At 31.7% G+C, this 13,762-nt stretch overlaps 1 protein-coding gene across 1 annotated transcript; it reads right to left on the bottom strand.

Annotated features, from left to right (window-relative positions):
- Positions 1-648: 648 nt before the first annotated feature.
- LOC111305726 (pyridoxal kinase-like) lies at positions 649-12,539 on the bottom strand. Its single transcript, XM_022903482.2, has 13 exons — positions 12,424-12,539; positions 12,188-12,284; positions 9,938-10,031; positions 9,689-9,793; positions 8,517-8,600; positions 7,844-7,917; positions 7,492-7,556; positions 6,245-6,308; positions 5,540-5,605; positions 4,154-4,210; positions 2,434-2,478; positions 2,299-2,352; positions 649-1,115 (listed from the first exon to the last, which is right to left on the bottom strand). The coding sequence occupies exons 1-13, from the start codon at positions 12,498-12,500 to the stop codon at positions 975-977; spliced, it is 1,023 nt and encodes a 340-aa protein (XP_022759217.1). The 5' UTR covers positions 12,501-12,539; the 3' UTR covers positions 649-974.
- Between the last annotated feature and the right edge of the window lie 1,223 nt (positions 12,540-13,762).

Genomic DNA, 13,762 nt, shown 5'->3' with positions numbered 1-13,762 from the left:
ATGTAAAGTTTATCCAATAATTTCAAGTATTTTAAAAATTATGATTATCAAAATTAGACAACATAAAAATTAAAATAAAGTTTTTTTTAAATGATTTCAGAATCAACTTTAATACTTAAGTACCAAGTTAATTCCGCAAAGCTCGAAATTTTCCAGACCCCCAAAAAAAAAATCAAGTGTACAAAATCTTTTAAAATCTTATATTATTAAGGTGCGGGAATTTCGATCTTGCAATATCAACTAAATATAGATTGAAATCTTATACTTTATTTGTTTCACAAAAAATTACTTCTAAATAATATTTTTAGTATTTTCAATATTTTAATAATTATATCAATATCATTTTTAAAAAATTCAAAAAACAATTAAAAAAATAGTTTATATTAATTCATTTAAGCAACAAAAAAAATTTTATTTTTGAAAAATATATATTTTTTATAAAATATTTTCTAAAAGTTAATTTTCACAGAATAAAGGGAGATTTAATATATACCTTCGAAACATATAATGAAAACTATCCTAATTCGCACTAGCTGGTTTACTAGCATAAACAGTGCCTTGTAGTTTAAAAAAGGCAGCTAAGAAATGATAGGGCCTTTGATGAACTTTTTCAGTTATTTGGACATATATCACGGGATAAAACTGGAATGAGACGAAGTAATGCAGGGCCTAGTCATAGAAACAAGAGTTCACGACACACTTAAAAGGAAAAATGACTCACATCAAAATGGGTGAGTCCAAAAATATTAGTTAAGATTCATGAGTTCAGCTTCTTAAGAATATTTTTATCCATAACGTTTGAAGGCACTACATTCTACCGTACTTGCAGTTCCAAGAGTCTTCATCAATCCATTTTGTATTTCTCTTTCTTTATTCTGGCACAATGCTATCAATTTTGAATAGCAATCCAACTTTATGGGAAAACGCCAGGACGATTATTATAATTCAATACATATCACTCTCAAGTATGGCATTCAGCTGTATTTGTGAGCTTTGAATGTCAGTTTTGGGTTGCGGATGTCATCCTGGCTTTGAATCAGGCGTATCTCCAAACTGCTCGATTGAGGATCAAATGCAGCACTTGTATAGTCATTCACCGTCCTCTGCAGAAGTGCCTGCATAAAAGTCGAACTATGAATGAAATATGGTTTTGAAGATAAAATATTCACTCAGAATAAAACTGCAAGGAATTGTTGATTACACATACCAAATAGACACCAATGATGATCAAGTACATATTAAGTGCACAAGATCAAAAGTAGCTTTGCCATCATATAAATGCCTATGGTTGCCAGAAATCAGCCTAAGATACTCAGACATGAGGACACAAAGCAAACAAACATTCCATCTGAGCCCAAAGCAAGATGGGGGTATAACCACCGTAAATCTCTAGTGAATGCCCATAAGAAGAAAAAGGGGAATCCACCAGACAAGGCTTTCACATTGCCGTCCCTATTTTCATATTGCAAGTGTGTGTGTGTGTACGCATATATGCATGCAAGCATCATGTACGTATGTGTGTGTATAGCATGATTTCAATATCCACAATATTGGCCAAGTCAACGTACTAAACATATATACAACCTTTGATGATAAAGTAAATCTTAGTAGGAACATTTGAAGATTTAACTCATCCTTAAGTAATGTCAACACAATTTGATCCAAGGCCAACATTTTAAGCATTCTTATTTCAATATATATATATATATATATATATATATTTGCCAACTTCCCTTGCCTACAATATTCCATCAACTAGAGGCTATTCACCTTGGTGACATGATGTCTTGTAACTTGTCCCAAAGTTTAGCATTCACCAATCAAAATGCATCAACTTATAATCCATTCATATGACGAAGTTTGAAATCAAAAGAAATGTTTTCTAGCATCCTAGTTCTGGTTCATGGTCTCGAAATAACTCAGACGCTCAAAAACAAGTCCGCATCAGAACACAATGTTATATAATCCTTTCTAACTTCCAAGATCAAAAAGTTCATCATCAACCCTTTCAAATCAATGCAGGCATTTTTCTTCTTAATAATGAGGCAGATTGTGTTCTTTGTCAATTATAACAAGGTATCATTTGCTTGCTTGATTTGGAATATAAAAATGAGATTTCTTACAATGATTCATTATTTGAGATGCTTCTGAAATTGTATGTAAACAAGAACTATACAGATCAATCCCTTCTACTTAAAGATGCAAATAGACGAAGAGCTTTTCATCACTCCAGAAGTACATAATTTGAATCTGACTAATGCTACAAGAAAGGACCTAAGGATCAAAACAATAAAATACCTGCAAACTTGATACTGCAATCTCTGCTGCCTTGTCAAGATTGTCAGGATATTTCTGAGCAAAACAAAGAGCATCTATTAAAAGATTAAACCTTTATATATTGGGTTAAGGCAGGAGTAAAATCAAGAGAATTACATTACTCCACCCAAGTAGAAGTGCAGTCATTAGATCTCCTGTTCCCTACAGACATTTGGATGTTCATCAGCATAATCATTTGCAATACAGCACAGTGAGTATACAAAGAATGAAGTACAAGCAACAAAAGAGAACACAACAATATCCTACTATTGTTGCAAATAAAGCTAATATGCAATGTAAGAATGAGAAAAATTTATTAAAATCATCTGCAGGAAAGGGGAAAAACAACTGAAAAGCAAATTGTTTTTCGTTGAAGTAATTCTTTAAAGTGTATGATTAAATCTTCTTGCAGGATCAATTTTGCAACAAATTAAGGGTCAATGAAGCCTTAGTTTGTTATATTCAAGTACTCCACAATTATCGAAATTCAGAAGGCTCCAAAGATTTTCAATAATGGACTTTCGGCAGTTATAGTGTCTAAGAAAATGGAGTTTAATGATTGAATTATCACAATTTTCAATAGTTCCAGCAAAAATGTAATCTATGAAGAGAACATATGATAAGCAGAGATCTATAATGGTGCTGATAGGTCCAGAGATCTATTATATGACCCCACAATACACGGCTTTTTCTAGGATATACCTTCCGGATATATAAAGCTGTGTTCACATCTGCAGTAAGAGATAAATTAATACAATCATGATGTCAAGAAAACCCTTATATAATAATGTTTTTCTCCTACAATAATTTTATCTCATCAAGCACACTACTAGTTGAAAAATGTTAATGTGACATTAGAATTGCATGTTTGGCCAACAAGAATCATGTGATGATAAAAGTCTGCTTTTTCGCTTTAGCAATACTTGTATTGTTTTAAGACTAAATTTAGACAGTTGTTCACTTCTATTATGAATTATTAACAGACTCCTGACTACTAGAGGGATGGAAACACAGTCATCAAAATTTGCATGGCAGTCAATGTTGTTATATCTTCTTAAGTCAATTCAACCAGTATGCACGGTTAATCAAACACTTACCTTTAGTCAAAGACAAATCTTTTCATAGTCAAGAGGCCAATGCTAATAATATATTCAACATAGATTTGGCATTAAATAAACCTTTCTATACTCATTTATTTGACAGTGCATCAATAGATTGATTAGACAAAATTTATCCTCTTCGGAAGCCAGAGACCAAATGCAAAGATTCATCAATAACAAAAAAGTCATGGCTCAATGGAAAAGTGTCCCTCTTGTGCTTGATAGGTCATTACTAAGTAGTTTAATTTATTTGTGTTCCTGAACACCATTGTCTATAACCACAAACCGAAAGTCCCTTCATTTTAACCCCAAATCAAAAACAAAGCCTGAGTAGACAGACAGTAACTCAGTAGTGCTTTGTTCATAATTGGATAAACAGTTTGTGAAGAATAAAAGAAATAGTACCAGAGAAAAGAAACCTAGCTTGGTTGCTATCATTGGCTACAAAGCTTGATTGCTACCTGCTAACTTGCTAAAGCATTAGTTCTAAGGCCAAGCTAGAGGTTGAAATCTCTACAACCTCTAGGCAAATTAACTTTCTAAAAATCGCCAGGTATCAACACAAACAACCATAAAAGGAATGGTGCACAAAAAAGATGAAATAGCTTTAAGACCGAATTATCATTGAATAAAAAAGTTAATATCAACAAAATATTTTCAGCAGCACACAATTACTAGCACTACATAACCATTTTTCAATTTGCAAGAAAAGGGATTCACGAGGAAATTTTACATACTGTAAAATATGCAGGAATTCTCGGTATCAGAATCTTGAATTGCTCAGGTGCATGTTCCTATTAAATTCAATACCACAATAAACAGAGACAAGTTTGTCAGAATTCTTGAACAGTTATGAATAAGATAAAACTACCAACAAAAAGGGTGTATCAGTTTGACCATGAGAAGAAAAAAGCAGAAAATAGACAGCACAAATTGTTGTTTATCAGTGCACATTTTGCTGATAATCAAGAATCAAGATATCAAATTGGAGCTGAACATTACCACAAGGCTAAAAAATTTTAAAATGAAAGTGTCAAAAAATCACAAACAAAAATCAGAAAGTCAAACTAGTGTAATTACTTCCATTCAATGCAACAATTTATTATTCCCTCCCTCCCCCCCTTTTTGAAAGGATCAAAGAGAGTATTGAATACGGTTTTTTATATAAGCATTTTTTTGGAGGCAAATAGCAATCTATGATAGATTCACCAAGTCATTTTCATTTAGCCAATTTCATGCACAGAATTTTTTAGGAACATTAATCAGAAACTCCATCAATTTCAAATCAACTTCATGCATGAGGTCTTTGTCCTTTACTCTCCAATTTTACTCTTTAAGTTCCATAAAAGCTAGAGGGTGGCCCACCTAAACCAATGCGGTTTATTTGAAAAGAAATGATTTTGTAACAGTCAGTTAGAATATTTTATCAACTTTTGGGAAAGTGGACATTTCTGCAACAGATATAGTGAGTCAGACATTCAATTTGAAGTGGAGGAAGGTATCATTTTTTTTTTCTTGGTATGAAGTATGCATGTGAAATTTTGAATACCCATTTAAGTCATGGCAGCTACCGGTTTTATATTGATATCCTAGACCTTTTTATCATAATGAATTCACAATGATCACCTTTATGATAGCAGAGACAGTATAAGAAGCCAGCCCAATATGTGAGGAGGATGCTAACTCCAAAACTCATTGAATGCTTCCTTAGTTCAGAATAAAATATCAGAAACATATACCTTTCTACTTTTACAGTTCTACTCCTAGGTCAATAGAAGGCAGAATATTCAGTCCCTCCTTTCAATCTTTGACTCAATAAGAACGACACTTGAACATCAAAATGTAGTCCTTTAGCCACAATTTATCTATAACGAAAGATAAGACAAACAAGAAGAATAAATATGATGTAAATAATGTGTTTGCACTTTTTCAGCACTGAAAAAGCTCTTTCTTGCTGTATTATGCAGAAATGCCAGTATGAACAAATTACCGCTAAAAGCTGCAAGTGTAAGAACATACAATCACATCAACTGCACCAGATATTAATGATATATTACATTTTTAATGAATCTGCACCTACAATATAAAGTCAAGAGCACAGGATCATATTTCAGCCAACCCACCTTATCTTTCTGATGACTGCCAATGAGAAGAAGATTGCCTTCAATATTGATGCTAGTAATAACAACCTGAGATGATCAAAACTCACAGAATATGGTATAAAGCATATATGAGAGGCAGTCACATTCACATGCAGTTCAAGCTAAATAAACAGAAGATAAAGTAAAGGAAGAGTTTACTTATGTAGAAGGATAACATTAGGTTTTCTCCCAACCCCAGAACAAAAATGGATTGGAAGAGGCCATGAATAAAGCACATTTGCTTATGAAGTAATTTCCACCAACATAACAGGAGCCACAGAACCCATTCCATCTTCATCATATAAGATTTGCGAAAGTCATGAAAATAATGGACTAATATCATGTTTTCCTAGAGTTCAGACTTTAGGATATGTGCCTTAAAGCAGAGTTACACCCTATCTCAGCCTCTCTTTTTCTTAGTCTTTAATCTGTCTGTAATCATATCTACGTTGCCAGAATTATTTTGGAGTTAATTCTACAATCCACTGTTAAGGTGACGGCACCGAAAGCCTCCTGATTTTAAAGAAATCTCCTTTTCATAAGATTATAATGAAGGAAAAAAAACAATTAGCCAGTTTTCCACTACGTGCAGATTGATAAGGTAAAAGAAATTAAGATAGAGATAATGAGCTCTAATGTTCAAAGTTATAAACCTTGAACAGGTACAAGATGCCAAAAAAAACGAACCTTTGAAGGCCCAGCAGCATGAAGAATGTTACAAGCTTCCCGACCATCTGTTTCAGAACCAATCCTGCAGCAACTAATATTCTAAGAAACTGCAACAGAAGGCTGAAGATGCGGCCAAAAAAAAGCCTACTGCCATAAAATATGGCTAGACAGGTCTCAAATAGTAACTCCATCTGATACAAATTGCTACCAAAACAAAATGGAGATTCTAAACAATGATTATAATGTTCAAATCCTAGTGTAACATATAGTAAGACTTGGTGAAGAGAGAGAAATAACCATGTGTTTGTGGCAACCTTACAAAGATAAACAGAAAAGAATATAAGTTGAAAAGAAACTAAACCAACAAACCTCTTCTTAGAACCAAGGATTGTCAAGTTGGATGGCCTCTAAAGTGCTAGAAAGAACAAGCACCATTTTAGGCAAGAGCCAAAATGTTGACCTCCTAGCAGGCCAGTTTGGGTGTTCAAGCATATTCAGCCCAAAATAGGGTGAATAAAATCCAAATTTGGCTAAAGAAGGCATGGTAGCATGACCCTAAGAATCTGTTTCTATTCCTGCTCCTTCAGTAAAAACCTATTCGTTTGAGTTATATGAATTACTTGGCCTGATTCAGCATTGAAAAGGATGGTTTTACTCGGCAGACAATTAGCAAACTGGCAAAAAGATATATATAATAATAATAATAGTAAAACATACAACCGAAAGGTTACCATCAAGCATACATGAAATAGAAGAACTGCTTACTTCGAATTTCCTTCATTTCTATTAATTTATCCAAGCCTGATAATTAAAGAGCGACCTTTTTTTTTTTTTAAAAGGAAGAGTGACTTGTCCAAAAGCTTGACTACACATCTCATAGTCTACAAAGATGAAATCTCCTTCCAAAGATCTAGTTAGTAAATGAGGCCATTAGAAACTCTAGAAACACCTCAGTGAAAATCCCAATGAACCATAATCACTGAAGCATAATCTCTGATTCTAGGCATACATAGCACTCCCTAAAATAGTATCTATTTCTCCATTGAACCATGTAAAGAGAAGAAAAACCAAGCAATTCTCCTCAAAATCATAACTGATGCTTTGCATTTAGCATAAAAACACAGAACATTTAAAAACCCGGTTCTTTTTTTTTTTTTTTAAATATAAATCAACCCAGAAAGAATATGAGAATTCAAATTTTGGAAATCCTTTTGTAGATCACATATCTCTAAGATATCAACCTCTTTGAAAGTGTCAGAAAATACCTCAATTTAGTCAAGAGTTCTGCTTCAAACTGGTTAGGAGTCAACATTGAAGCCACTGGGACAACCTAACATAAAGAGTGTTACTGATAAGTATAACAAATTACCAACTATAACTTGAACAGCTAATTTTGCATCAAGATACATAGGTTTCTTTCAGGCTGAATAAACAAATGATTGCTATTTAAGCTCCCAATTTAAAAGTTCTAATCAACTCATATATCAAAAGTGTGGTTCCCGATGGGTTTACTGAAATGAAAGTATGAAACAACCATATCCCAGAAAATTGAAAATGCACATAAATGATAAAGAAATGGAAAACTTGGAAGCTTTCAGATAACAATTGATTGCTCACCTTTTTGCAATATACTGATACGAGATCTTCAGGGACATAGAGCTTTCCTTCATCACCCATTACTGGATCACAAACTATACAAGAAATGCCAAGCCTTAGACAAAAAAAAAGCCTCTCTAAAAAAAAGCCTCTCTTTTTCTTTTTTTGTATGGGAAAGTAGGTGATGGGGGTAGAGCAGTGTATATACAAGGTAAATAGCAGTTACATATAAAGTCAAAATAGCTTTCAACCTTTATTCTTACAACAGAGGTAGATATTAACGATCATGATTGCAGAACAGAAAAGGTTTTAACTGGAAAACATTTTATTTAGTATCACATTAAGTTAACAGAAAAAGGATGAGGAAATTTTGCAAGGTTCTAATTAAAGTTAAAGTAGTGAAGCATTTCAATTTCTACATCCATCAGCTTAAACTTTCTTTCTTTTTTTTTTTTTGGTTTTTTCAGTATTAGTTATTTCTTAAACCTACATTTTTGTCTCAAATTGGTAATTTCACATTATGCAAGCAAAAGGTAAGGAATGCAATCTCGATCAGTTATATGATTAAATGAGGATTTGAACAAATCATCTTGTTTGATCACTGGCTAAATAAATTTCAAAAAGCACCAAATACAAGCAATCAATGCTTAAAATAAGGTCCAAAAACTTCTGGAGATCAGAGTTGTCTACTTGCCGTAAGTAAGATTTGGATTTACAGAGCGAAGCTTATCTACAACCTCCAATATTGTGTTCAAAAAAGAAACAGAACCAATATAACCTGCAAATTCACCAGGACAAAATAGATGCAATAGATATTAGAATAGATAAACATGGACTATTGATAAGAAAATGTGATGTTAACCTTCTACCCCAACATTTAAACATCAGTGTAAATACTTCAATTCAAACAGGACAGAGACAATTTTTTTTAGCAACAAGAAGTAAATCCACTTGATGATTGCAGAAACAGAGAAACAAAAAAGTGAACAGAAACAAATGATGTTGTGCAGCCATTTCTAATGACATAAATAAAGAACATTTACATGCCTCAGTGATGAAGTCAAATATATCGATACAACTGCCTAGCATATTCAAGCCTAATATCTCAAAGCATTGATGCATAACTCACACACTGAGATGAATTAACCAATCAAAGAACAATTATATTAAGTTGATGTAGAATTTTAGTTATTTGTACATTTTTAGTCAATTATGATTTTTTGCCTTTTAGCAATTCCTTTTACTTGATAGCAACTTTTGAGGAAGCAAAAAAACAAGTACTAAAATCAACAACCAAAAAAAGCCTAAACAAATTAAGAGATTGTTTCATCGCTCAGAAACTATCATTTTAAATGTTATATCCTTTCTTCTTCTTCGTCTGCCCTCTCTCCCCCCCTTGAAATGGACATGATTTTATACCATTCAGGCATTCATTGCTAAGAAACTATGACTTTAAATGCTAACTCCTTTCTTCTCTGTCCCCTCCCCCATCCCTTTATCAAGTTAAATATATGTCCAAATGGCAAAAGCTACGTTACAAATAAGAAATAATAAAATAACAGAAATCCAGTACAAAAGCATCCAATGTTAATACTTTTGCGACACAAGTTGTTATATATCCAACATAGAATGTGTTTCTTTGTTTCCTTTCTCTATAGTGGGCAGAAAATTCCAGAGAACCACTCCAAAACATAGCAGAGAATTTCTCTACTTTTTGAATAATGTTATACATTCCTTTTCTTTTAAATATTGTACAAGAATCTTTTTCTTTTTTTGATAAATGAAGGATATAATATATAAAAGTCTAGAGAGAATTATAGCATGAAGCAGCTACAATCATCAAAGCAGCAACCAGAATTAAGATACCTGTTAATAAATGAGTGTAGTATAATAAATCATTTGCTTCAAGGCCTTCTATTAAATCCCATAATTGTTGTCCATTCAAAACTTGACCCTTAAATGTTGGGTATCCTGCACAATTTTGAGATAGATTAAGCTAGGCCCCGTACGTATTATAGTCAGAACAAGCCTCAACTTATAAAGATTGACAGCTGACATCGCAACAATTGATAGCCTCAGATTTCTGACTTTTGAGTAGTAGTATAAGCAGCTTGCCTGTATGATTTGAAAATTGTACTGAATTGATTGGATCCACATCATAGCCTAATAGTTGGAGAGGAAAGACTGCTGACTTATTTCCAACATATCCCTGAGGAAAAAAAAAGAGGAAATTAAGTTTCAATAGGAATAAAATTTATTGTAAATTTTTTTATTATATAAGAATTTTTCTTGCCACATAAAGAAATTAGATGAAAGTAACATCAATCATACAACACATAAATAGCTCAATTGTACACTTCCAAGGTTCCTTTAATTGCTTTTAGGGAGAAAAATAAGAATTTATTAGAAATGCTTTCAGAAATAGATAAGAACAATTCAGTGTCCTAGGTAATTACCAAAATATTGAAAGAACTTATCACAAAAGCAGGACCCAGTTTGTGACAATATGAAATGGTGGTTCTATAGATATTAAGAAGTACAATAACAAGACATAAAAGCAGTGATCAAAGCTAGACTGTCTTCTTTATAATACAAATCTAAGAAACAAACACAATACTCTTAATGCCCAAACATGGATGCAAAGAATAGACAAAAGTATACTGAAAGCACAATAACGATCGCCATATTGCTTTAAAACTCTACAATAACTCACTCCCACATTTTGTATCCCAATAAAATTATAGTGAAAAGGATGTCCAAAAATGCATTAAATTAAAGAATATGCAATGCCTTGAGAATTACTATCTTGGAGGGTTCTTAATTTTACAACTATGATTACCTTTTCTAGTTGCAGCTTTTCACTATCATCATTATAGTGCATCATCAATACAGTAAGTTATTCAATTACATAAACTCCCAATAGAGACAGTGTTTGCATATTGAAAGTAATATAAAAGAGGTTGCCCACATTGGTGAGAATTTCGTATTTCATTATAATTTTCACAAAGGTATTGAATACAGACAACAAGTATGCAGTTGTAATTATGACAGCAAACAAGTAAAGGCATAGCTGATCCAATATAGCAAGACAGCCAAAATTCAATATAACGGCCAGGAAAAGTACAAATAGTTATCTTCAATATTAATATCTCTATATTGACAATCTGACATCATTTCACTTGTCGGATAACTCAAGTTACCTTACAAGGGTCTCCAACTTCACTGAAATTAGACAAAAGACAACAAGTGACAATTACCCTCCCTCCCCAAAAAAAAAAAAATACAAACCCACAAAACAAATAATCATGACAAAAGGCAATGAATAGAAATATTTGAAAGCCTACTAGTTTCATATATGTAATGTTTACAGAATAATTCCTTTTTCCAAGTAACATAGATAATTTGACCTTCTAGCTCCTATGTCTTTTGAGGTAAGAATACCCATTACGTTAGGCGTTTTCCAATGCCAGTAATACACCATGTGCATTTAAGTGGATCTGTAGTTCATAAGAGTATTGTCCCATTCTACTTCTTACAGTAGAATGTAAAACTTTATTTGGACAAGTTACTTGAGTAAGGGGTTTTTTCCTCTCAATGTCAATAGGGTAAGAATAAAAAAAGATAAGATTCTCCTTATTTATATCCATAAATATCCAAAGTTTTAGGAGGAAAATAAAAAAAAGAAAAAAGAAAAATTATACAGCATAGGAACAAGCTTTAAATTCTTATTACTACTCTTCAACTATACTATTCCACACAAATTTCTTCATATCATCCCTCCAAGAAGCAAATTATACATCATTCAAAATTTCCTTCTTGGCTTGGTTCCTCGTTAATGTCTCTCTCTCTATCAACCACCCAACTAGTAAAACTAAGAACATATATAAATAAATAACTTAAACAAGTAATGCTACTTCTCCCTCCAACTCTATCTCAACTATTTTACTCCCTATCATGGCATAGTTATCATAGGAATTTAAAGGTGAGATCGACCAATTCATAAGTAAATCTACTCAGTAGAGTTGACAGAATAAATTATTAACACGTTAAATAAGGCAACTAGCATTTTTCAGGAAAAAATTCATTTTTCTAGATTATGTTTATTAATTTTCTGAAAGTTAAACCATACTTTCACAATCTTTGACTTTCAATGCATCATGTGGATTAAGTTCAGTAAAGGTAAAAAGAATAATTTCATAGAAATTAAAAAAAAAAAAAAAGGAAAAGGAGAAGGAGAAGGAAAAATCATATTTTGTTAAGTCAAGATTAATCTTCATCATCATTTTCATTTTTCTTCAACACTCTCAGCAACCAAACAGGGGACAAAAAAAAGTAAAAGAGTAAAACACAAAGGAGAAACAATACCTGAACTGTGTGAGATTGAATGCTGAGAACTCTACCAGTCTCCGAAGGAAGAACCAAGGATAAAATTGGAGGCGTCGCCATTTCTGACTTCCTTGAACTTCGACAAATTCCAAAACCAACTCATCACTATAGTAATCAATAAAGAAACAAAAAGAAAAGAAAAAACAAAATCGTTTAAATAATTAAAATTTTGCAGGAAAATTATAATTTTGTCAGGAAAATCTTTGAAAATTTACCGGGAAGTATCTGTCCTTCGTCGGAAAATGCCTGATTGAAAAGAACGGCCGGCGAATGAAGAGAGAAGCAGCGGCATAAAAGAAAGTTGATTTAAAAGATTTCGTGTTGTTTTGGCGAAGAATTTATAGTAAAAAACATGTCACGTGCGGTTGATGTTAAATTACAAAATGCCATCGCTTTTTCAACGGTGGTTGGTGAGACTGTTAGAGTTGAATTTAGAACTTTAAATGATTGATCATTTAACAAAATTTTTTTTATCTAAAAATAAATTTAAAGATTTATTTAGGTATTTTTAAATAGTAGATCTTAGTTTATAAAATCAAATTTTAGATTCAAAAATATGGTTATGCATGAAAAATGTTATAACACTTTTATAGAATCCATCCAAAAGATGATACCAGTTTGATTTTAAATTATTCAAATCTTAAAATATTCTTGTAATTTAATCAAATTATTTAATTATTGAAAACTAATCTTAAATTTGCTCCAATAGTTTGACAGTAATTTAAGATAATTTTCTCACTTCAAGAGTATTTATAGAGATTAGTGTCTCACTTCGAAGAAGTTTCATCATTAGGTTTATTAATATATTTTTATTCGAGAAAATAATTAGTAAAATATTCTAATAATTTGGAAAGATTTATTTTGATACAGATCTCTCAATAATTTGAGAAGATTTCATTGTAAATTTATTTTTAAAAAATATATTAAGTCTTCTAATAATTTGGTAAATTTTAATTTAAGATTTAAATTTTTTAATGGTTTGGTAAGATTTAAAAATATTTTTGGGTTTTTTAGACTCTTTTTTAAATTAAAACTCAAATAATATAAATAAAAATTATAATGCAAAACTTATCATGCAAATAAATATAATATATAAATTATCATGCAATTAATATAAAATATCATGCAAATATATTAAACTTTATGCCAAAATAAGAACTGAAAATAAATTAATAAAAATATCATGCAAAAAATAAATATATTTTTTATAACGTTAACACAATCAAAGTAATAAATATTAAAATATAAAAACAAAAAAAATAGAAAAAATCAAAAACAAAAAATAAACAAAAAAAGAAAAAGACAAACTTGTGCTACTAGTCGAATAAAAAAATGGGTCTTTACGCGGGTCAACTGGATCTAACTATTCCAAAATGGCATCGTTCTGATGTGAGTATAAAAACCAAAGTTTTGTTTTTTCATTCAAACCAGCCTTCACCTCTCTCTCTTTAAAAACACTTGCTCTAACTTTTCTCTAAGTCCCCCCATTGAAAACTTCAAAGTTTCCCAGACCCTAGCCAAAAATCCAGTGTTCGACACCAAGAAATTTAATCA

This window comes from Durio zibethinus, chromosome 21 (genome assembly GCF_047325235.1).
Source record: "Durio zibethinus cultivar Kanyao isolate XHJ-2024 chromosome 21, ASM4732523v1, whole genome shotgun sequence".
NCBI classification, from domain to species: domain Eukaryota; kingdom Viridiplantae; phylum Streptophyta; class Magnoliopsida; order Malvales; family Malvaceae; genus Durio; species Durio zibethinus.
The sequence above is the reverse complement of the archived record's forward strand: the minus strand, read 5'-3'. Positions and strand labels throughout refer to the sequence as shown.